At 37.4% G+C, this 24,446-nt stretch overlaps 6 protein-coding genes across 10 annotated transcripts in view; 5 read left to right on the top strand and 1 right to left on the bottom strand.

The window, feature by feature from the left end:
• unc5db (unc-5 netrin receptor Db) overlaps positions 1–2,003 on the top strand; it is a 142,240-nt gene extending 140,237 nt beyond the window's left edge. For all 4 annotated transcript variants that reach the window (XM_059550863.1, XM_059550866.1, XM_059550865.1 and 1 more), the window contains 2 exons: positions 164–342; positions 1,255–2,003. In XM_059550863.1, the coding sequence (XP_059406846.1) occupies positions 164–342; positions 1,255–1,438 (363 nt within the window). In that variant the 3' untranslated portion in view covers positions 1,439–2,003. The remainder of the gene's footprint in view (positions 1–163; positions 343–1,254) is intronic.
• A 5,939-nt stretch (positions 2,004–7,942) lies between these two features.
• On the top strand, positions 7,943–12,972 carry hdr (hematopoietic death receptor). Of its 2 annotated transcripts, none has more exons than XM_059550856.1 (10): positions 7,943–8,174; positions 8,931–9,087; positions 9,178–9,306; positions 9,480–9,591; positions 10,081–10,172; positions 10,394–10,486; positions 10,584–10,624; positions 10,741–10,839; positions 11,815–11,851; positions 12,282–12,972. In XM_059550856.1, exons 1-10 carry the CDS (start codon positions 8,154–8,156, stop codon positions 12,572–12,574), a joined length of 1,074 nt encoding a protein of 357 aa, XP_059406839.1. In that variant the 5' UTR covers positions 7,943–8,153; the 3' UTR covers positions 12,575–12,972. The 2 variants fall into 2 exon arrangements, with proteins under 2 accessions (XP_059406839.1, XP_059406838.1); XM_059550855.1 differs by having other exon boundaries at positions 10,741–11,019.
• Positions 12,973–13,419: 447 nt separating this feature from the next.
• LOC132140440 (lysosomal membrane ascorbate-dependent ferrireductase CYB561A3-like) lies at positions 13,420–16,338 on the top strand. Its single transcript, XM_059549216.1, has 6 exons — positions 13,420–14,240; positions 14,344–14,540; positions 14,758–14,966; positions 15,245–15,399; positions 15,673–15,841; positions 16,023–16,338. Exons 2-6 carry the CDS (start codon positions 14,354–14,356, stop codon positions 16,044–16,046), a joined length of 744 nt encoding a protein of 247 aa, XP_059405199.1. The 5' UTR covers positions 13,420–14,240; positions 14,344–14,353; the 3' UTR covers positions 16,047–16,338.
• An 879-nt stretch (positions 16,339–17,217) lies between these two features.
• On the top strand, positions 17,218–17,529 carry LOC132140511 (histone H4). The gene has a single exon (XM_059549283.1). It carries the CDS (start codon positions 17,218–17,220, stop codon positions 17,527–17,529), a length of 312 nt encoding a protein of 103 aa, XP_059405266.1.
• A 2,355-nt stretch (positions 17,530–19,884) lies between these two features.
• Positions 19,885–21,259, top strand: LOC132141390 (histone H1-like). The gene has a single exon (XM_059550854.1). The coding sequence runs from the start codon at positions 19,949–19,951 to the stop codon at positions 20,564–20,566; it is 618 nt and encodes a 205-aa protein (XP_059406837.1). The 5' UTR covers positions 19,885–19,948; the 3' UTR covers positions 20,567–21,259.
• A 763-nt stretch (positions 21,260–22,022) lies between these two features.
• Positions 22,023–23,572, bottom strand: drd7 (dopamine receptor D7). The gene has a single exon (XM_059549215.1). The coding sequence runs from the start codon at positions 23,374–23,376 to the stop codon at positions 22,036–22,038; it is 1,341 nt and encodes a 446-aa protein (XP_059405198.1). The 5' UTR covers positions 23,377–23,572; the 3' UTR covers positions 22,023–22,035.
• Between the last annotated feature and the right edge of the window lie 874 nt (positions 23,573–24,446).

Below are 24,446 nucleotides of genomic sequence, written 5' to 3'. Positions count from 1 at the left end.
TTTATAAGGATTGCGGTCTCATGTTAATTTGCCCTGTTTAGTAATTCTGACCCTATGTTTTTTTGTACATGGGTAAAATAAAGCATAAGTGTTTTTTCAAGCTCCTTTGTAGGCTAAAAAATTGCATGCCAAAACCATGTTTTTTTTTGTTTTTTTTTTTCAGAGTGAGAAAGAGATGGTCCCATTTTTTATGCAGGCAGATTGCACAGTGACTTCACAGACGGGGGCCAAAGCCTTCAAAATCCCCCTGTCCATACGTCAGCGGATATGCACCACCTTCGATACTGCCAATGCCAAGGGCAAGGACTGGCAGCTCTTAGCTCAGAAACTCCACATTCAAAGGTGAGCGCCGGAGAGAGATGTAGCCAAGGCAACGGGACTGATTGAAACTTCTTGCAGCAGTGCTCACTTTAACAATGCCCTTGAATAATAAGCTGAGACTGCACTCCACTTTGCTCGATCATTTCACTCAGAACTCATACTCCTCAGGCTTTTCATTTTTATTGAATTCAGACTCTACAACAGTTAGAAGTTAAAGAACCACTAGAGATTCGAGAGATATAAGAGCCATAACCTTCCCTTTATCTATGAAGCCAATGTATGGCACATTGATAGTTTATACAGATTTTTCTTTTCTGTGTAGATGATCTATGAGCTGAATGTAATACATACCCTAAACTTTCATTTTAAATCTGAACATTGTATTTGTCAGTTTGGTCTAAAATGGGTCTATTTAGTTTTTATTATTTTTATAAAAGGAAACCATGCAAATAAAAAGAAAACAATCCTACTAATATTTGTACTACTAATACATAAATGCTTCACAATTATGAACATATAAACTGGTATTGCAGCACTATAATTTGTGCCATTTGAAATAAATGAAAATTCCTATTTATTCTGTGAGCAAACATCTTGTTACATTTTCTTGAACCTATGACCTATCACATGACCATTTGAGTTTGGAATTATATTACAACACTGCCATCTACTGGCAGATTACGAGTAACAGCACTTATGTCATGTTTTCATTTCAGATGTAGTTTTTAAAAAAAACAACAGAAGGATACATAGGGTTAGTCAGAGTAAGGCTATAATGCACATAATTTATTGCAAATATAATACAAAGTTATCCAGATGTGCATGCAAACATTGTCTATGGGAAAGAAAGTTGACATATATATAATATGATCTTGCTATGTACTCAAATAACGTCATCTTCTCTTGTGAAACCTGCATTTCCTTCTGGCACAGGAACCTGTCCTACTTTACCAAGCAGAAGAGTCCCTCTGCTGTCATTCTCAGTCTCTGGGAGGCCAGGCATCAGGACAGTGGAGATCTTGACTCCCTTGCAAGTGCTTTGGAGGAGATCGGAAAGATCCACTGTAAAAGTCTGCCTCAGAGTCCAGATGACAAAGAAACAGACTTTACGTTTTGAGGGACTACTGAAGACAACATGTACTCCACCAGGTTCAATTCCCCAGCATCTTCAATTTAGAGTCCAAGTGGAGCCATATCCAGTCTGACAGAAGACTGATCAAGACTGACAAGATGCGACTAACCAGAAGGTTTCACAAAACGCATTACATGTGCGAAGGAAGGATGATTTGGTATGAATTTGGCACAGATTCAAAATGTTTTTCTAAAAGTGCCAAGCCATCACAACTTCCATAAAATTCCGCCTTAGCCTTTCCTTGGTGTTTATGATTTTATTATTAGTATTTTTATTATTGTGTGGGATTTTATGGGTGGCCAGACTGGGATGTTCTTGAGTATTTCCTTGTGTCAGCAGAATAGTCCATCCAATAATATAATTATTAATTAATAATTAAAGGAATAGTCCATCCAAAAATGAAAATTCTATCATCATTTACTCACCCTCATGTTGTTCCAAAACCATATGACTTTTTTTCTTTGGAACTAGTGGTGCAAATGATTAATTTTGATTAATCGCATACAAAATTTCAATAAGTTTTTGTTTACATAATATGTGAGTGTACTGAATAATTATATATATATACACACACACATGCAGTATATATTTATATTCATATAATCTAGATCTAAATATATTTAATAAATAAACATAACATTTTTCTTAAATATATACATGCATGTGTATTTATATATACAGTGCATAATAAATATACATGGTACAAACACATATTTTTTAAACAAAAACTACCAAACAGTACAAACAGTTTCAGTTTTTCTATTTGTATCATGTGGACAAAAATACAGTTGAACCCAAACACGGTCAAAATATCATCTTTTGTGATCGATCATTGTGATCGTGACTCATGACTTTCTTTTATTTCTGTCTTAATTGGATCAGTCGAAGAACAATTCTGAAAAATATATGGTAATATAAAGATTCTTTCCTTGTTTTTGGCTATGGCAGAGCACTGGGATTTACTTCGTATTAGAAAAGAACCTCATTTACACAGGTTAGGAGGATAAAAATCCATTGAGTTTTTTCCTTAAAAAACTAAATGCATAACCCACTCACTCAAATGCATTACTCTGTTCCTGGGAGCATGTTTGAGTCATCAGGGCAGACAGCAGGATGGTATCATGCCTTTTATAGAGCGTTAGAGTGTTAGGCCTGAGACTATTATTGACCAGAAGAAGCGTTTACTTAAGCCATGCAAACGGCAGCACATCCCTTTTGTTAAAACATATAGCTTTCTTTTGAAATGCATCTGAAAAGGAAGAGCTCCAAGAGACCTCTTTGAAATGAAGCCTCTCTTATCTCCTCTGACCAAATTCCACCATGCGGTGGGAAACACAATGGGGGAACATGGACCGGTGAGCAGTGAGAGGTATAATTAAGGTCTGATAAAAGAAAAAGAGCTGTGTGGAAAAATGCTGTCAGATGTGCAGGAAAAAAAAGTCCTCCTTTTCCGAGTCATCTACTTCATTAACCTTCTCTCTCTTAAACAGAAATGCCTCCAAGAGCTCATTTTGGTTGGTTTTCAGTGTTCTAGCCACTAAAGTGCTTGCCACTGGTTTAAAATGTTAAGCTTTATCTCTTACTCTGGATATTCTGTTCATATAAATATTTCTTTTTTGTACTTTTAATATAAGTTCGATGAAGGATTTAATGATTTGCTGATCACTTTATGTTAAGAAGCACTGAGAACATTAGCCTGTTTGACATGTTTATTACTGTAGTTGTCAACAACTATATTAAATAGCCCAAACATTTTTTTTATGATATTTCCTTTATTTTAATTTATTAGCACATTTTCTGTCACTCCTCTAAAATTTAATTCAAACATGTAATTGTGTTGTCATGTTAATGAATTTTAAAGAAAATCCCTTTGGTGCTCATTAAACTTTAATGTTCACATTTATGTCCAAATATTTGAACATGATGTTAAACTTACAGAGATAATTCTATAAAAAAGAAGAAAAAACATAATTCTAGAGATGGCTACAAACCAAACTTAAGATTTTTCCCTATTATTGTGGACTGCATTTATAGTGCTACGTTCAAGCCTTTGAACGGTTAAAGGGATAGTTCACCCAAAAATGAAAATTATGTCATTAATGACTCACCCTCATGTCGTTCCAAACCTGTAAGACCTCCGTTCATCTTCGGAACACAGTTTAAGATATTTTAGATGTAGTCCGAGAGCTTTCTGTCCCTCCATTTAAAACGTATGTATGATATACTGTCCATGTCCAGAAAGGTAAGAAAAACATCATCAAAGTAGTCCATGTGACATCAGAGGGTCAGTTAGAATTTTTTGAAGCATCGGAAATACATTTCGGTCCAAAAATAACAAAAACTACAACTTTATTCATCATTGTCTTCTCTTCCGTGTCTGTTATGAGAGAGTTCGAAACAAAGCAGTTTAGTGATATCCAGTTCGCGAACGAATCACTCGATGTAACCAGATCTTCTTGAACCAGTTCACCAAATCGAACTGAATCGTTTGAAAAGGTTCGCGTCTCCAATAGAAATCAGAGCCAGCGGCACACATCAGAAGGTCTAGCCGAGGTGAGGCTGCTTCTCGGCGGATAGATGATCACTGAGCTCTCGCTGATTGCGTGGAGCTGACCGTCTCTGAGATCGGCGAAAATAGGCGCTGTCTTTATAAATAAACCACAGATTTGAGTTTTAAACAACTACATTCTCGCCTGAAATACTTTTAAAATTACATTTCATGACACAATAACACTAATATTTTGAAAATTATCCGAATAAAAGCTGCTTGAACTCAGCTGACCATGGCTACTGCAATTTTCCTCTAAGTATATTTACAATAAAACGAAATCGGATATCAAATACCACTGCCTCCTTTCGTTTTCATTTAAACATAATAACAGCTGCAGAAATGTACTTAGTTCAGGGATATATGTATATACAGCCATTACAATGAAACGAAATATTATATAGATTCGCCTTTTTTATTTTCAATTTAACATATAGATAAATTGAATACAGACCAAAGATAACCTGTTAGATTTACCCAAAACGAATTATATTTTATGTTTAACCACTAAAGAGACATCAGAGCCAGCGGCACATATCAGAAGGTCTAGCCGAGGTGAGGCTGCTTCTCGGCGGATAGATGATCACTGAGCTCTCGCTGATTGCGTGGAGCTGACCGTCTCTGAGATCGGCGAAAATAGGCGCTGTCTTTATAAATAAACCACAGATTTGAGTTTTAAACAACTACATTCTCGCCTGAAATACTTTTAAAATTACATTTCATGACACAATAACAGTAATATTTTGAAAATGTTGATCCGAATAAATGGTGGTTGAACTCAACCAATGCTGTGTGAACTCAACCAATCAGGATGTTTATCGCCCAAGTCCCGCCCCCGAAAGTTCCGGAACTTTGAAAAAGTACCACCTCGCCAGCAGGGACTTTCTGAGGGGCATTTTTTTACCCGGAACTTTATTTAGTTCCTGGTTCCTGCGGTGGAAACACACCGAGTACCAGGCCAAAGTCCCTAGTTCCTGGGTAAAGTTCCTGCGGTGGAAACGGGGCAGAAGATGAACACCGAGCCGAGCCAGATAACGAACGAACGATTGACTCGTTCTCGAGTCAAGATCCGGTTGCATCAGTTTTCGGATCACCAGTAGTGATGGGAAGTACGGTTCTTTTCCGCGAACCAGTTCTTCCAGACAGTTCGATTCAATAAACCGGTTGAAGAAAACAGTTCACCGGTTCTTTTGCTCTCTAAGTAATGACGTCATTGGCGATGATTGCCCTTGATTCAAGCCTTCAGTTTACCTGCGCTCATAACATTAGTACAGAATCAGTTCAGAATCAATCATCAAAAGAATCAGTTCGGTTCAAACGTGCTGTGTGTCATTCTGCTTCACACTGAATCATCAGCTCCTCGTTTCTCGAATTGGACGCGTCCGACAAAAACGGTTCTTGACTCGAGAACGAGTCAATCGTTCGTTTGTTATCTGGATCGGCTCGGTGTTCATCTTCAGTTCTCTCTTCACAGCAGTTCAGTCAGTGTACTGTTTGAGTAAATGAATTACTCCGGGATATTGGTTTGTTTTAACTCAGAGGGAGTGTCAGCCACATTAAAAAAGTTAACAGCCATTTGTGGATTAATGCATATTGGAGACGCGAACTGTTTCAAACGATTCAGTTCCATTTGGTGAACTGGTTCAAGAAGATCCGGTTACATCGAGTGATTCGTTCGCAAACCGGATATCACTAAACTGCAGTGTTTTGAACTCTCTCTCACAACAGACACGGAAGAAAAGAAAATGCTGAATAAAGTCGTAGTTTTTGCTATTTTTGGACCAAAATGTATTTTTGATGCTTCAAAAAATTCTAATGGACCCTCTGATGTCACATGGACTACTTTGAAGATGTTTTTCTTACCTTTCTAACCATGGACAGTATACCGTACACACTTTCAATGGAGGGACAGAAAGCTCTCGGACTAAATCTAAAATATCTTAAACTGTGTTCCGAAGATGAACGGAGGTCTTACAGGTTTGGAACGACATAAGGGTGAGTCATTAATGACATAATTGTCATTTTTTCGATGAACTAACCCTTTAAGTCAACAATGTCTATCTGTCCCACATTTATGTTATATTCAGGCCTTTGCTTCAAATTATTATTCTTGTGCCTTGTATAACTTCTGTGAATGATGAATGTTGTACAGGTTAAGATGGTCCTGAATCATGCAAATGTACTGTAAGATATCAGTCATAAAAAAAAACACTATATTACAGTGATATGCAGGGGTCAAGAGCTTTTCTAGTGCTATATATACTTGTTTGGTATCGCCAGGCCAGCTTTGTGGTATACTGTATCTATGATTATGAACATTTTGGATGTTTTCTGTACAGTAGAGTTTGCTGATCTATATGCAGTCTTTTGGAAATAAATGTACAGCTGAAGAGAGCTGCAACTCTAGCAAACATGCCTCGTGACTTTATATTATTTCCAAGTGCTGTTGGTTTTCTTTATTTCCATTTAGTGTAAGGCAGGCACTTTTTATGGGACAATTATACACTGCATGCCTGACTTTTTCTGTGCCTTAGAAAAATGGCATGGAATGTCTGCAATTTATTTATTAGAATTTTTTTCCAGATGTAGTTCTTACAAATTAAACTAACATCCTGATGTATCCTAACAAAAACTATGTGATTATGCACTTCTGCGTGTGAGAAAAAAATCAGCCGACTCTTCTCACAAAACTGTAGCTGATAATTTAATACACATTTAAAGATAAAAATGTTCATTTCAGCAATGCTTGAAAGTCTCAGACATGCAGTAATTTAAGGCTCATAAATAGCTGATGCAAAGTCCACAGTTGGTCTTATCTCAAACAGCCCCCCCTCCTTCACAACTTTCTTATCAAAGGACACATGAGTGACTAACGATTCAGCCCTCATAACCATGGTAACCAAAATGACTGTTTGTTATTAATGCTCAATCAATTCTTAGAACGACATTCAGAAATCTGAATCAAAAATACATCTTAATAAATCCAATTTCTAAAATTATACAACCAGGTATTGCCATATGCAGACAATTACATTACAGAAAAGTGCTTTTGTCAGTAAATGTATACATAATTGGCTGTCTGGCTTCTCTAGCTAAAAAGGATGGGGGAAATTAAACTAAATCAGCTGCCAGGAAGCAACAACACAATGTAGTGACTAGATTTGTTGAAGGCAAAGAACGAGAGAAAGATGCTTTCAGTGAGCCACAGTAATGCCTTACAACAGACCATACAAATATTTTACTTTATCTAGAAAACAAACAATTAAAACTCTGTTGAAAATCAGTGTAATCTAATATAGCTAATGAATGGATCACGTGGTGGATAGTATTTGCTGGAAGTCAAGGAGTTGACCTTTGGCTGCGTTTTGAAGCAGCAGTATGAAATTCCCCTTATACTTGGTAAATAGTGAAATTCCCCTTAGACTTGGTAAATGAATAAACAAACAGGAGTCCCACCTTCTTCCGCGCGCATTACCGGAGTATCGGCCAGTTTCCTGTTTTACACTGTATCATCACTCACAGTATCGCACTGTCACAGTCAACTGTCTGCTAGATAGCGCCAAACTGACAGAAAAGCCCTTGCATTTCGGAAATTGATAATCATGTTTACGATTGTGTGTGCGTTCAGAGAGCAAGCGAGAGTGACACATCCTAAATTCAGACGCGTGGCTGCTGGAGATTCAGCTCACAGTTATTTGACTGACACCAAAGTTTACACGGAGAAAGATTATATGGCCCTGGTTACCTCACAAGAAATAAAAAAGAAAATACTGAAACATTTTAAGTAGTTAATTAACACAAAGTGAAACTTGTAGGCGATTCATGTGGCAACAGGTTGTTTTGCGAATTTATTAATCCCACTATAGCGAAGGCTTCATGAATATTAATTACATCACGTGACTCGCCGCTACGCAACTTATAAAAGCAACGTCACCAGAAACTAATTAATACTCATAAGCTTGGCCTCCTCCATAGTGGGATTCGTAACTTCGCTTGCTGTTTGTTCTGGTTTAAAGAAGCGCTCAATTCCATGATATAAAACCGGAAGTTTTAACCAGCTAAAGCCTCAGAGGTGCGCTATCAGTAGGATGGGAGTGGGACATGAGCTTCTTTCAGTTTATCCGGAGAAATTGACTCAATAGTTTGACTACTATGAGATACATACGTTTGGTGGTAAGTGAATATGACATTTATTTAATTTGTTTTATTCAGTATATGTCCGTATAGAGGAAGTTGAAATAATAAGTTTGCTTCAAGACGCGTTAAATTAAGACGTGTTTGGACTAAGTTAGTCGATGCAGTCGATAAACGACATGGCACTGCATATCCTTGTCGATAAAAAAAAACTTAAACTTTTAAATAATTAGAAAATTATTTAAATTGTAAATTACGTTAAGACCAGTATCTCTGGATCAAGATTTAGAGAAACCCTATCTCTCTCCAGATACAGATCCTCCTACACTTTAGACTGTTTAACATAGAATGACATTGATTTTATTTAACAGAATTATATAAATGTGTAAATAATAATAATAATAAAAAAAATAAGATTCGGACAATTATAGATACAGTTTTGACATAAAATGTCAATACAATCACATTTATCTAGAAATAATAGTACAGTTCATGTCTAAATTTACTTTAATACTGAGGATAATTTCCGAAACATTTCTATACAAAAGGTATATGAAAATGTCTTCATAAAACAAAAGCAAAGCTTTCAATTATAGACCAATAAAAACCAAGTCTTTAGTTTCTAACAAATATAAAGAACTTATGCCGGAGACTTACATTAAAGCTTTATACCAATAGGTGTCAGTATAAATCCAACACCACTTCGTCCCAGACCATAATTATTAACCAAAAAGCCAGTCATTATTGAAGATCCGTGTTGCATGTACCTTTTGTTTATGTTTCTTCTGTGTGTAGATTTTGTTGTTACTAAATGCCGTTCATGCTGCAAAAATTCACTTGGATCTGGCCTGGGCTCAAGGATCCATCAAGAACAGATCAAGCCGTGATGTTTCCTGCAGAGAGGGCTTCGAGTATGAACATGATAACATCTGCTGCCTGAACTGCCCTGCTGGTGGACGAGAATTTGGTTTAATCCTTTTATTCTGATTAGACACTGTTTTCTTGTATGTGCATTCACATTCTACCATCTCATCTTTTGCAGGAACATATGTGAAAAAGGCTTGTGTTGCTCCTTCAGAAAAAGGAGTGTGTGAGCCGTGTGAGTTTGACAAATACACTGAGCATGACAATGGACTGCGGAAGTGTTTATCATGCACCAAGTGCCGTATAGGTAATTTTGTGATGTGGAAACAATCAATATTGTCCCATAGTTTTGCACAAATCCTTATAACAGACAACCTCTAAGGCTATGCAAGCCAAATCAATATTGGGTTCACCCAATGTTTGACTTCCATATTTAATTCTAACTTGCATGCTATTTTTGCAACTTCATTACTTTTGCAGATCAGGAAACCAAAGAGAAATGCACAAATACCCAGAACACGCAGTGCAAGTGCAAGCAGGGTTCATTTTGTTTACCTGACCAAGCATGTGAGGTGTGCAAGAAATGCAGAAGGTATGTTGTAAGTGTACCATTTCATTTACACTTAGGTTTTGGTAAAAAATGTGTCCTGTTAATCAAGCTGGATCACTAGCTGTCCATGAATGTGTATATATATATATATATATATATATATATATATATATATATATATATGATTTATTATGTATGTGTTTGATTCATTATGTATGTGTGTTTATGTATCAATGTTTTAATGTGAATAAAGGTTAAAGCTGTTCATCAAATAAAGCAAACATGTCTTTTCAGAACAAAGTTGAATTAAACAGCCTGATTCACATAGATTTATTTTATGATGTCTTAGGAAGTTTTTAAAATGCAAAAGACTTTAATGGAAGAACAGACATTTTCTCAGGTTTCATTAAAAATATCTTTCTTTGCGTTTCAAAGATGAGTAAACTGTTCGGAACAACATGAGGGTGAGTAGTTAGTGACCAGTTTTTAATTTTTAGGTGAACTCAAGATCATTTCTTTTGTTACAACCAGATGCAGAGAGGATGAAGAGGTTGAAAAAAGCTGTACAGACACATCCAACACCGTTTGTAGAAAGAGAAGCTCTTCGGGCAACTCTAAATCAGGTAGTAGAAACCCCTTCCTAACCTATAACCCAATGAAATTAACTTTATGCTGTACATACAGTACTAGATGATTACAGCTGATCAAATGTAGTGTTTGCACAAGTTAAGAATATTGTAATTGTTCACAGAGTCCTTAATCCCAACATTTTATTTTGAGTTGTGTATAAAGACATTGTTTTCATAGTGTTTCACATAGTGATTGCATCTTATTTGTCCTGCAGTGACTCTCATTGTAGTTGTGGCATTCATTGCAATGCTTGCATTCATTGTGGGTATCGTGTACTGGACAAAGTCAAAATCAAGTAAAAAAGCAGGTAGGCATGTCTTGAAATCTTTCCTTGGTTCTTTCAATGTTTTTACTTATTTTAGTTGTTTCTTTATTGCTTATCACACAGTCTTCTTCAATTACAGTAACATCAAGAAGTCCAAGGGAAATGGTTAGGATCTGTATGGTAGGTCAACAAAATGTTGCTAGTATTTGTCAGCTTTAAAAAAGAAAATCATATACATTTGGATGTAACTACACTGTGTATGTGACCGACCAGTCGACATCTTTCTTGTCCTGCAGGGTGACAGTGAGGAGGTGAAAGAGGAGAGCCAGAATGCCCACAACTCTAAGATGGATGATGACTCTCAGTTCCAGCCGTTCCTTGAGCAAAACTATGTGGTGGGTACCGACATTCCTGCTTCAGCGGAGACTGAGAAAGATAAGGAACTAGGGGACAGCCTCCCCAACACTGCCAACTCTTCACAAATTAGCCTGGTTATGTCTACTGTGCCTAGTGATCTCCAGTTCTGCCACACTAACCAGCCTCCAAGCTCTGCCACCCTGCAGCCTCACACTTTGGTGAGAGTTGCAGCTTTCTTTGTCTTAACACCCTTTCTGCTATCATAACCGTCTGAAAAGCTAAATTTTCTGCCCCTAAGCCTAAATACTTTGCCCTGGGTGATGTGTGGGGGCAAGATAACAAAGCTTGCTTCCATTCCAAGTTTTGAAGTATTTTAACTTTCAGGCTTTCTTAACATGAAATTGAAATGCTGTGTTCATGTGTCGCAATATTTTATTTTTTTTCACACTTGAGGAGATAAGCTCCTGTAGATTTTGGTGATCAATTTTTGTCTTGGTTCAGCTCTTTTGGACTGACCTAATGTCTCCTGTAACTCCTGATGCACTTTACTGAAAAGTGATCTGTGTGCTGGCTAGGAAAATAATTGTTGCTTTAATAATGAGTACCATATGTTGATTTTGATTTAGAAACTATAAATTCTGAATGTATGTCCTTTGCCCAACTGTTATTTGTTCTGTTTTAAATATTTAACAGAATGAGGGATACAATACTAAAGTAAGATTTTTCTCTACAATACATCTGGAATGGTTCATATTACTATGTATTAACACTAGTTCATAGATGGGGCATGTTTGGTAGACTACAGTTAATTGATTGAAACGTGTTATAAGCCTCTTGTATAAATCTGTGTTCAGTTGGTTTGTCGTTCTTTTGAATGTCGTCTTGGTTAAAAGCATCTTCAAATTGCTCTGAATGTGTAACATAATTTCTCCTAGTTAAAATGGCCTGGAATAATCTCTATTATAACTGTCTCACTATGCCTTTAAGATGTTAAATTCTTCCATCTCCTTTAGGAAAGAGAGCCAATAAGAAGACTTGTTCCTTTAAATGGTAATGCCTTACCTTTTTTTTTCTTGCATGGTTTTATGTTGTGAACTTTCATATGAACTTATAGGGAGACTTCACCCCAAATTAAAAAGCCTGTCATTTGCTTATCCTCAAATTGTTCTAAACCTCTGTGAGTTTCTTTCTTCTGTTGAACATAAAAGGAGATATTTTGAAGAATGTTGGCAACCAAACAGTTGCCATTGACTTCCATAATGTACTATAAAAAATACTATAGAAGTCGATGGCTACTGGCAACTATTTGGTTACCATCATTCTTCTAATTAGCTGTTTTTATGCAGTAGCAGAAAGAAACTCATACAGGTTTGGAACAACTTGAGGGCGAGACGGAGCTTTCATTTTTGGGTGAACTTCTCCATAAATTAGCATTCCTAAATATGAGTTGCTGCATTTTCACTCTGTCTCAACTTTTCAGGAGAAGAATCATTGAAGAAAAGCTTTGATTTCTTTGAAGAAATGGACGTCCACTATCATAGCAGGTTTTTCAGGTTCATTGGACTGAGTGATAATTCAATCAAAAGTGCAGAGTCTCTCTTTCCGGAAGACAGAGTTTATGAACTGTTAAAAATCTGGATGGAAAAGGAGGGACTGAAGGCAGATTTCAACAGTCTAATTGAAGCATTGATCTATTTAGACCAAAAGATGTCTGCAGAAAATATCATTACAAAGGCAATTATTAATGGTTACTTTAAATATGAAGATGAGTGATTGGAAGCATGCAAATATTGTCAACACCTTAGTGTTCTCAGTGGGCAAAGGTATTCTTTTGAATTTTATTTTGTTCGTGGCTTACCTTATGCAGTATTATTCTCCAATTCCAAAATGGAAAATGTTTCACTGACATAATATTTATTATGTTGGCCAATCGTGTGAGCAGTTTTTTTTAGACCAGATGCTATGCTGCCGTTTACAAACGTTAGTTACATTTGGGGGTTTGGGATAATAATAAAAATAGATATTTAAGACTCCTAATATTATGAAATGTGTAGTCTTACTACGTTTAAATGCATTATTTCCTGTTTTGTATAAAAAATGTGATGCATATAATGATCTTGAATAAAATGTTACATATTATTTTGTGAACTAATAAAAGCAATTCATTTGTATATTTGTTTTTTATTTAATGATTTTGAATTTACACTAACGTTCTAAATCTAAAGCGAACATCTGTTTCTATGGTGTTTCTAAAAATTGAGTATCTAAAAACTGCATTTCAGCCAGCTCGCCACCAGAGGTCACCTGAACTGGGGATGAGACTGATCAGAGAGAGTAGAATTTCAAACCACAGCAATGTAGAATAAAATACACGATACTAAATAACAATTCTGGGTTTTACTCCAGGATGTTAGCCGTGGTTCAAACGCTTTTGTCGATCATTTTCTGCATTATGGAGATTCATTGGAATGTTAATGTGTGTGGGCTTTTGTGGTGTGCACTGTAACTTTGTGATAATACCGAATTCATCATTTCTGGGACATTTGTCTTACCTAGCCTATGTAAAGGTTATGGGAAATTAGCTCCAGAACAACCACTAACTAACCCCGCAGCAAAGTTTATTTTCCGTTTAAAGCCAGATCTCTACTAATTACTCAAGCTTTCATTCGCGAATTAGGTTCTGTTCACTACAGTTCCCATGCTGCCTCGCGCTTAAACAGGAAATTGTGTCGACAAGTGTAGAGCTGCTTTTCTCAAAAACATCGTTAGCTTCGTCCGTCGTTAAAGTTTGTAAACTAGTTTTGTCTCTAGCATGACATTAAGTAAAATCACATTATCTTGTGTTAACGGTCAATATTATTATTTTAACAGGCAATACTGAGGTAGTTTGCGAGGGAATTTCGTCTGTTTGTGAGTGTCCACATACTGGCATTACGTCACAGAAAGAAAAAAAAATTAAAGCTGCAAACGACAATAATAGTGTAAAACCCCACAGCTTTAAAAATAAATAAGCACTCCGTGCGCATATGCATTAAAACCAACTTATTTTTAGAAAATAATTGTGGTTACAGTGTCTCCCTGCGTCATGGAAGTAATTTGAACAGTTCTCTATTTATAAAGTTCTCTATTTGTACGGTATTTGTAATGTTGATGGCACACATAATTGTTATGATTGCTGGTCCCTTTTTGCTGTTCCTCATTTCTGCTTTTGTTTGTGTGCCATCTGGTCTGCTGGCAGGTGAAATCGAAATCATAATGGGGAATCGTGGAAAGAGGAACTGAGATCAACAAAAATCGCTGTCAGGAGGCTGTTTGACATTTGTAAGATATCAGATAAAGGTACTGTACATTCAGATGTGCTGCTCTTCTAAAACGGTTGTTCTGTTTAAAATTAAAGTTGAAAATCACTAGACTATTTGAATTTGAGACATTTTATAAGGTAAGTCAAATATTACAAAATGGCTATTAATGTCTTTTTGTCAGGTAAAGTTAATTTCTCACGCTAAATAGCTTAAAGATTTTCATGTGCATTGTTTCTGTAGCACTCACAGGATGAGAGGAATCGTTACATTTTACCTGACCTATCTGCTGTGCCTGATGTTGGGGATCACCTGTGTGGCATTAGTAGCTTACTGGAATTACAGCTATAGAGGTGGATTTGCATGGGACGGCTCAATCAAGCAGTTTAACTGGCACCCAGTCTTCATGGTCATTGGCATGGTGGTGCTTTATGGGAATGGTAGGCTTGATTTCAGTATTGTCATAGCTTGTGTTTCATGCTACTGTAGCTGTAATATGATAACACAGCATTGCAAAGTTAATATGTTGTAAAAAGTGTATGGTTGTTTTGTTATATTTAAGTTTTGCATGTTACATTGAAATTTCGCAATTTTTTTTGTTTAAAACTGATTTTACATGACAGTTGTCATCAGTGTCTTTTTTCCTCTGTTAACCAGCGGCTATAGTGTACCGTATTCCTCTTACGTGGGGTCACAATAAGCTCCCATGGAAGCTGTTACATGCTGGGCTTCTGCTCCTTTCTTTTGTTCTGTCTGTTATCGGGCTTTGTGCAGTGTTCGAATACCACAACGCAAACCACACAGCGAATCTCTATTCCCTCCACAGCTGGGTGGGGATTTGTACCACTGCACTTTTTGCTGCACAGGTGCGTATCACGTTGAAAGTTGTTCAAGTACAGTGTTAGTAGTACAGTTGTTTCTGTAAGTAAGAAATTTTAATAGTGGATGAACAATGAACCATCAACATACGAATATGTTGAACTACATTGTTTGTATCCCAAATATTATCAAGAAACTGTTCCTTCAAACATTTTGGATACTGAGAATGTAGTTTCACATATTTCATATGGTAGATGGATGACAGCGGTGATGCAAGAATTAAATTATTTTTTTTGTTTATTTATTTTTTCTGATTCTTTTCTAGTGGGTCATGGGTTTTACCGCGTTTCTCTTACCTTGTACTCCAATGACGGCTCGTGCTCTTGTAAAGCCAGCTCATGTTTGGATGGGAGGAATCATCTTGGTACTAGGCATTGTGTCCTGCATCTCAGGGATCAACGAAAAACTTTTTTTTGCACTGTAAGTGATCACACTACATAAACTGAGTGGTATGCATTCGCTATTGCACTGAAGACATGAAGAACATATATATAGCTATTAATTTTTATGGAGCTTTCAGTGCTGTGGTGACTAGACCTGATAATTATGCTCTAATCAATATGTTTTAAGTTTTGAAGTATGAGGTAGAAAGACGAGGGTTAAAAAACACATACTCATAAATGTAGAACTCGAAATAAGATTTAGTGTAATGTCACAGCAAATGTGTTGTTGTTTCATTGGTTCTTTCCTCAGAAAAGGAATCACCAATGGGACGCTGCCTTATTCTGCATTACCACCAGAGGCAATAACTGCAAATGCATTGGGAGTCATCATTGTAGCATTTGGATTGGTTGTTTTGAAAATCTTATCCAATCAGACATGGCAGCGTCCTGAGCCAGGCTATGAAGAGGGAGTTTACCAGGTAAAAGACAAAGGATTTCATGATATCTTGAGTTTGGGGTGCATAATATTGTGACAAAGTAATGCTAATTATCTTGGTTTAGTACAAACCTCATTGTTTTCATAAAGTAGTAGTCAATAAAGTATACAAAGAGATATTTGTTTAAAAAAAAAATCAATTGTTATTTTGTTCTCATTTTCAGCCACTGGGGTATGATGGAAGCTGATGTGCTAAAGCTGAAATTGCTGAAAGCTAAATATTATGTCTATTCTGACTGATCTGCACTCTTCAATGGAATCAAAGTCCCCCGATGTAACAACAGTTCGTCTTTCCTGTTCCTAATTACATGCAAATTTTCTCTTTATTATATGTTTTATGTTTGATTTGATTGCTGTTGTTGTAAAGCATAAGACAAATTATCGGATGTAAAAATCACTGCTTGACTGTCGGTGGTTTGTGCTTATTTATTATTTGAGAAGACTTCTATAATAAATGATTAAAATAATTTAATTAAACAAGCTCTTTGCCTCTTTGAATGAAGTTAGACCAGAGAAGAAAGTATTTCCTCTTTGTTCGTTAAACCGGTTCAAACTGGCTGGGAACAGGGTTGCCAAAACCCGCCCAATTGCTACTCCAAACTAGCCCAATCACGGTTCGAGGGGGATTCCCCGGTAAAAAAATAAATAAATAAAATACACGTTTTTGGTGGGGTTCCCTTGGTAAAAATCACATTAAGGGGCTAAATATCAGGTTATTGGGGTCGCCTAAACCCACTGACATGAAGAACAACCCGCGGGAAACCGCGGACTTGGCAACACTACTGGGAAGGGCATTCAAATCACCATGCGTCGTCATCAGCGAATAACCAATAGAAATCGAGGCTATCTCGCACCAAATCAAAACACTCTGCTGAGGTGTATGAAATTTACATATCTTGGCTCTAAGTCAGTTATTCTTTGCTTGTTAGAATTTACGCAGTTAAACAAATGTAGTGCAAATCCGCACTGAATTAGGTCCCAAAAGTAATATCATTTAAGTTTTTAGAAAACTGTAAAGTCACAAACAACCATAATAAGACATAAGCAGGTCAATCCTAATTACTTAAATACCACACGAATACCACAACATAAGGAATAGCGCAATTGATAGGTTTATATTTGTTCTATCTTTCTTCGATTCCATTATCTATAATTAAATATTTAAAAATGACGCTCAAAGGAAATATTTCATAATTGTTCTGCATTGTTACATCAGCCCCGCCCGCGGGGGAGAGGGGTGGGGGTTGCGACAAGTATGGTTTCAACTAGGTCCGCTTGAAGGATATTAATGTCAGACTTCCACCAAAGGCCTTCCCATTTCGGGTCTATTCGCATTCTTTGAGTTTTCTTTTAGCGATCATGTCTGGTCGAGGAAAAGGCGGTAAGGGGCTTGGGAAAGGTGGTGCAAAACGTCACCGCAAAGTTTTGAGAGATAACATTCAAGGAATCACAAAGCCAGCTATTCGCCGTTTAGCGCGTCGTGGTGGTGTGAAACGTATTTCTGGTCTGATCTATGAAGAGACGCGAGGTGTATTAAAAGTGTTTCTTGAAAATGTCATTCGCGACGCTGTGACCTACACCGAGCACGCCAAGCGCAAGACTGTGACTGCTATGGACGTAGTGTACGCTCTGAAGCGCCAAGGCCGTACGCTGTATGGGTTTGGCGGTTAAATTTCACCTGGACCGGATTTTCTAAACAAAAAAGGCTCTTTTAAGAGCCGCCCAAAGGTTCAATTGAAAGAGCAAATTAATCCATATTAAAGCATTCTTTCATTTTATACAGTTTGTTCCCACAACACACCATGTCTTGTTTTAATTACATCACTACTCAAGTATTAAAATAGAGCAAAACAAAAGCAAGCCGTTTATGGTCATGTAATAATTATGTCATTCATACATGAATTAGTACTTGTTCTAGTATCAGACTTTATGATTAGATCATGAATTAATTTGTGAAATATATCAGTAGACCTTCTGCTATTTCTATATTTACTTATAAATTTACTTAAAGTACTATTCATAATTACTAATTATAAAAACTACTAATTATAATTAGTGTTGAGTAATAAGAAATTGATTCTTAATAATAAGAATTAATATGTTCTTAATCATAAATAAGCAATAAGGCACTAGAAGTTGTGCCGTATTGTTAATATTGATTGCTAAAGAGTTTGTCACATGGAACAATCTCGAGTGACTTGTTTTTGTTATTGCCTTCATAAAACGATTGCACCATAAAGAGTTTCTGCGTTCTAAAATGGTGTCTGATATCATAAAGCGTGCCGTTCCTTTCTGTGCTTATCGGTTTATATTGCCTATCATGTTACACTCTACAACATCATCCAATATCACTACACAGAGGACGGACGATAGCGGATGGTTATTTTGTTGCTTAACAATGTGTTAATGTCCGGGACTTTATCTTCAAGCGGAGAAATTGCGCTTAACATATTTGCTTAGTAAAATGGTTTAATAAAATTTCAAACAACAAAATCGATTAAGCACAACAAGAGTCCTTTATTTTGGATAATCGAAAGTCCCGGCCTGTAATTTGTGGGTTTCAATACACAAACAAGGTGTAGTCTTGCTAAATTGTGAACATGCTTTAAATGGCGTTGTTAGGCACAACACACAGCGGATTGACCGTATTCACAAATGCTAGGCTACTGCTAGGCCTTATAGAAAAAAAAAACAAAAAAAATTTCATTAAAACATAATTTTATTAAGCGAACTCATTAAGTAGTCTTCCATTCTTTCGCAGGCAGACGTAACAGAAAGCAGACAAAAATAATCGCTTGGCATGAACGAAGGAACGGCTACCGATCACCATCCGTATTTTAATTTGTTTTTACGGCAAGTTAACCATTAAGTCGTATTTATCACAGAAATGAGCTTTTTGTGCCCTAGGCGATGTTTAATATTTCGTACTAAAAAATTTAGTCACTAGTCCACAAGCTTCCAGGTATGCTATAGTGATCAGATGTTAAAGAAGTAGGCTAGGCCTACGTACAAAACGCAATCTTCACTTTTCGCCTAAAACAAGAGTGAAGATTCTGTCACACGAATTTATGAAATATTTAATAGGCCTACGTGTGACAGATAAAAGCAATAGTTTTATTATTCAATGTCGATAAATTGCGTGCAGCAGTTGTTCTCCGCGGGACAATGAAGGAATGTGGATAAAATCCTCGACGTTATTAAGCCAGTTCGGATAAATGTGGCTGAGTGGCCTTTTACAACCACTTAATCTAATTATAAGAATAGTTAGGTGTTTGTACATATTAAAATGTTGCAAAAATGGCCATAAATTCATCAATACAACATTATAAACTAAAATAGCTTCCTCCTGTTATGGCACTCCTCGACTGAGGAGAACACTTTCCCTTTAGACAACACAAGCACCCGTTTTATTACTAACATGCAACGTCTTTATATGTTTAATGTTGGCAAAGTTGCTTATATATAAGTTACTAAAATCATGTACTGGATGTACAGATATGATTATTAATAGATCATTGTCGAAAGAATCGCCATGAGATTAGGGGAGGCTGAAATGGCGACAGCGCGGATCTGTGTTACCTTCACTAAAGAAAAACGTGTCAGTTTTTTATTCCTTGAGCTTTCTTAGTCTAAAACCACCGCATATGTATAGATTAGGGTCTTCTCTATGCAAAATGTCCATCATTTTAATTGTGCTTTTCGAATTTTAATATATAATCTACAAAAGAACAGAGGAAGTGCGATATTTCCCGCTGCGACTCACACCAAATTTGTACGCGTTTTTATTATTTTACAATAAACCAAGCGATGTTTTGCACAAAACACAAGCTGCCCACAAAAAGGAAAGACTCAGCTATCAGTACGTTGTTTAAAGTCTAAAATCCATCGTTCTCTATTGCAGGAAACCTTGTGTTTTTCAAGATCAGAAAACACATCTACGAACGACTCTGTCCTGTCTAGAGCGTCGGGTGAGGAGGTTGAGTCTATATGGTTCTCATCTCCCGTTTAAATCCCGCCCTGAGCTGGATGTAAACATTGTTTGTTTGACAGCTCTGTACTACGCGACGTCGTTTCCAAGTTTACTGAAACTATGGCAGAAACTGCTCCTGCTCCCGCGGCTGCTCCGGCTAAAGCCCCGAAGAAGAAGGCGGCAAAGGCGAAGAAGCCTGGACCAAGCGTGTCCGACCTTATCTTGAAGACGGTCGCCGCTTCCAACGAGCGCAAAGGAGTTTCCCTGGCGGCTCTGAAGAAGGCTTTGGCAGGTGGTGGATATGACGTTGAGAAAAACAACTCTCGCGTCAAGATTGCTTTGAAATCTCTGGTGAAAAAGGGGGCGCTTGTTCAAACTAAAGGCACCGGAGCGTCCGGATCTTTCAAGGTGAGCAAGAAAACAGCCGCCAAGAAGCCCGTCAAGAAAGTTGTGGCGAAACCGAAGAAACCAGCCGTGAAGAAGGCGGCGGCCAAGGCGGCGAAGCCCAAGAAGGCAGCAGTAAAGAAACCTGCCCCGAAGAAGTCTCCTAAGAAAGTAAAGAAAGCGGCTGCGCCCAAGAAAGCCGTCAAAAGCCCCAAGAAAGTGAAGAAACCGGCAGTGAAGAAAGTTGCAAAGAGTCCTAAGAAGGTCAAAGCAGTGAAGCCTAAAACAGTGAAGGCTAAAGCCGCAAAGCCCAAGGCTGCCAAAGCGAAGAAGACGGCTGCTAAGAAGAAGTAAACTGCCAGACTTTACTCCATAAACCAAAGGCTCTTATAAGAGCCACCCCATCTTCACAGAAGTGCAAATATTCCTAATGCATGTAAGAAGGCTTATGCCTTTTTGAGACTGAGAAAATGGTTTTTGGGTGGGATGTGACACTTTTTGAGCTGTCTTGTATGGAGTCTTACTGCTTCTAAATATCACCAGCGCGAACGAGCAGCACAAATATTGCATTGAAAGACTTTTATCAAGATCGGTTTGTATAAACACGTGACAGTCTCTACCTCTGTACCTGTTGCACAAAGCCGATTACTTGGTGTAGATTTTCAATCCTTCACAGATTAGACAGAAGAGTTCGTTGGTTGAGAAGTGTCCAAAATGTGCATACATTAACATAAGTAAATTTTGTTTAAAGTTTTTATGTGACTTAACAGGATGAGTGCGTTTTATCACTATGTCACTATGATTCAGGTTATATTTATATTTTGTACTGGATTATACTAGACTTTCCTGTAAATACAGCAATACAGAACAAACATCTAATTTATAAATTGTTAATGGTTTGTTGAAATTTGCTACCAGAGGGAATATGCATTCCTATGTTTTTTTTTTTTTGTATACTACTGTTCTTAACATTTACTCATAAACCTATATTTTGTCCAAACCTGTTTTAGTACAAAACTCCCAATAAAAACAAATATGCTATCAGAAGATGAGTGCTCATTTGTTTTCTTTATCTGCTTAAGAGAAGGTACATTAGTGTAAATTTTAATGTCTTTAAATTAAGGAGAAATTTATTTTCTTATTAAAAGTCATTCAATATTTTGGGTTGACCTTTGGTGTGTGTTGTGTGTGTGTAAAAAAATTGACGGAAACATGATTTTAAAAGAAACATGACTTTTCATTTTCACTTGCATTAGCTTGAATAATTGAACTTAAAGTGAACAAATCCATTCAATGAACAGAATCTTTTTTTCAGACAAAAGGTGACTGTTATGACAGACTGATAAGTAAAGATTGTCAATTCTCAGAATAATTGCATAAAATCACTTGATCTCATATTTTCATTTGATCTCATATGCCATGCTCAGAAATAAAAGGGGGGGAAAACAAAAACAACCTGTCAGTCTGTCAGTGCATTTTGTGCACTGACAGTGAATATAGGACATTTCTAAGTCAGGTGTTTATAATTTTCAGTCAAATCTTCAAGCTGACAGACATATCATATGATTATTATTATTTCCTCCATTAACACATTTAACTGAAAAAGACTGCACATTATTCATGTAGAAATGAATTGATACTGCATCATGAGCATTATACGTAAAGCTCTTTATAGAATCTTTCTATAGATACCTCACAGTGAGTTTCATGAGCAGAGTATAGATACAGCACTCAAAAACTTGTCTGAGCCATTTTAATTACTCATATTCTTAGTTTAATACACAAAAGTAAATTATTTTAAAAACACACCGCATATTTACAGATTACAATATTCCAGAGATACTTGGAGATTCGCTTTCATTATGAGCCACAAGAGACACTAACTCATCTTTTGTAAATGGTAGGATTTTATCCAATGATAGTTCTGTTTCTCCATGCCTTATCATAGGAGGCCTTTCCCCATATACAAAGTTGCATTCAGCCTCATAAGGGACTTCAGCCATCTGTGACACTGTATCAAAGTGCACGTCTTTATCACTTTCCTCCCTGACAGCGTGCGGATGCAGACAGGGGTGACCAAAGAGGTGAGCATCTCGAAGGTTTGTGGAGTCACGATGGTAAGACACCAGCTCATTACTGAAGTCAACCGTTTGAACCGTATTCCGAGAGCACAGCTTCCCGCATCCCAAGAGGCTTGAGAACGCTTTGCGGAATTCTGCATTAAATGCATAAACAACAGGATTCAAGGTAGAGTTCGCCCACCCACACCACACAAACACATCGAAAGTTGTCTTATTGACACATGGGATCTGCCCGGCGTTGTGGAGGCCAGGGTCACAAAACGGCACCATGCAGTTGAGAATGAAGAAAGGGAGCCAACAGCAGACGAACACACCCATGATCATCGACAGGGTTTTCAGGACTTTGGTTTCCCTCTTAAATGAGCTTTTTAACTTCTCTTCAGGTGCTTTACTGCAGCTCTGGCAGGACTGAACATGCTTAATGGTGCACTCTTGCATTGATATCCTTCGGATCTGCTTTTGCGCTATGAGGAAGATGCGAGTGTAAGTGACAATCATTATGGAGACAGGGATGTAGAAGCTGATTAGAGATGAAGTGATGGCATAAGTGCGGTTTAAACTGGCATCGCATTTCTCAGCCATTTCTCCCAGGTCTTCTTTATGGCGGAGACTCTTATGCCAACTCAGCTGCACAGGAATGAATGAGATCAGAACTGAGAGTGCCCATGCCACTCCAATCATGACATATGCCACTCTTCTTGTCATTTTCTGCTCGTAGCTCAGTGGGATAGCAATAGCCCAGTAACGATCCACACTTATGATGCACAGGTTAAGAATGGAGGCGGTAGAGCACATGATGTCAAAGGCTATCCATACTTCACAGAAACTGCCGAATGGCCAGAAACCCACAATCTCTGCAGCTGCCTTCCATGGCATTACAAGAGAGGCAACTAAGAGATCGGAGACGGCCAAAGACACTACAAACACGTACGCCACTTTGGAGCGCAGATGACGAAACCGTACCACTGCGGTGCACACCAGAGCATTCCCTAGAAAGGTGGAGAGCACAAAAATGAAAAGCAGACAAGCAGTCGTGGAGCGAGTTATTAGCTCTGAGACATAACCTTCCGTCTGGTTTACCATCTTCTGGGATGTCCTTATTACCCTGGCTGCAACCTGAAAAATAAAGGCTTTTGATCAAGCATCTGTTCTTTGGGTGCATTTGCAGAGAGTTTAATATCCGAAGACTTCAGGAGTTAATCCATTAATGAGAGAGTTGCCTGTAATTGAACATTTCTGAAATAACCTTCCCTCCTTCCTTCAACCAGGGAAGTGCATGAGGATAGAAGTGCGTGAGGATACAGTGCAGAGGGTGAGACTAATGATCTTGGAAGTAGGACTATGGGGAGGAGCCTAAATCCAGGAGAGAGAGGGAGACTGTGACTGCTGTCATGTATATAATGGGATATGTATTATTTATTTACTTTTTATATATTTTGTTTTCAATCATCAGGCCTTTTAGAAACCATTCTAATATTTATTATTAAACAAATAAGGCAAGTGGAAAATCATGCTTCTCAGGAAACATCTGCTATCCCACCAGTGAAGTCTAATTAGCATTTCTGGATTAATTTACAGTTTTGTTCCCCTAAATGGACCGTTATCCACAAGATGGCAGTATAGCCTACATACATTAATATCACACACTAGAACATACATCTGTTCTAGTGATGAGAGGTCTGACTCATTTCGGCCAAACGATTCTTTTGAAATGTTCGTTTCAAAGAACCAGTTTAAAAAGCTGTTATGTTCAGCTGTTGTTTTACGTCATTGCGTAATTATGTCATCACGTGCTCCCTGATCAACTTTTATTTATTCATATCAGCTTACAGCCATGATTCAGTTGATATAATCTAAAATGTTTTTATTGCACTGGCATTAAGCAATCGTAGGCTACACAGTTTATTTAGCCTAAATTTCTTTGCCGAAATATGTTTCGTATGTGAGTTAAAACGGCAAAACACCATTCTCTATTCTGCTGCATTTATTTGCTATGCAGAATTCAGCCAGGATTCCAGAACGAATAATTCAGTCCGGTTTTGTGAACCGGTTCAACGGATTCACTGAAGATCGCATTAAAAAGGATTTGTTCAAGAATTAAACATATCTTTGAGGTTCACTAACTAATGAAATAGGCTACATTCATCCCAACC

This window comes from Carassius carassius, chromosome 5, assembly GCF_963082965.1.
Source record: "Carassius carassius chromosome 5, fCarCar2.1, whole genome shotgun sequence".
In the NCBI taxonomy this organism is placed as follows: domain Eukaryota; kingdom Metazoa; phylum Chordata; class Actinopteri; order Cypriniformes; family Cyprinidae; genus Carassius; species Carassius carassius.
This window is presented reverse-complemented; position numbering and strand designations above follow the sequence as displayed.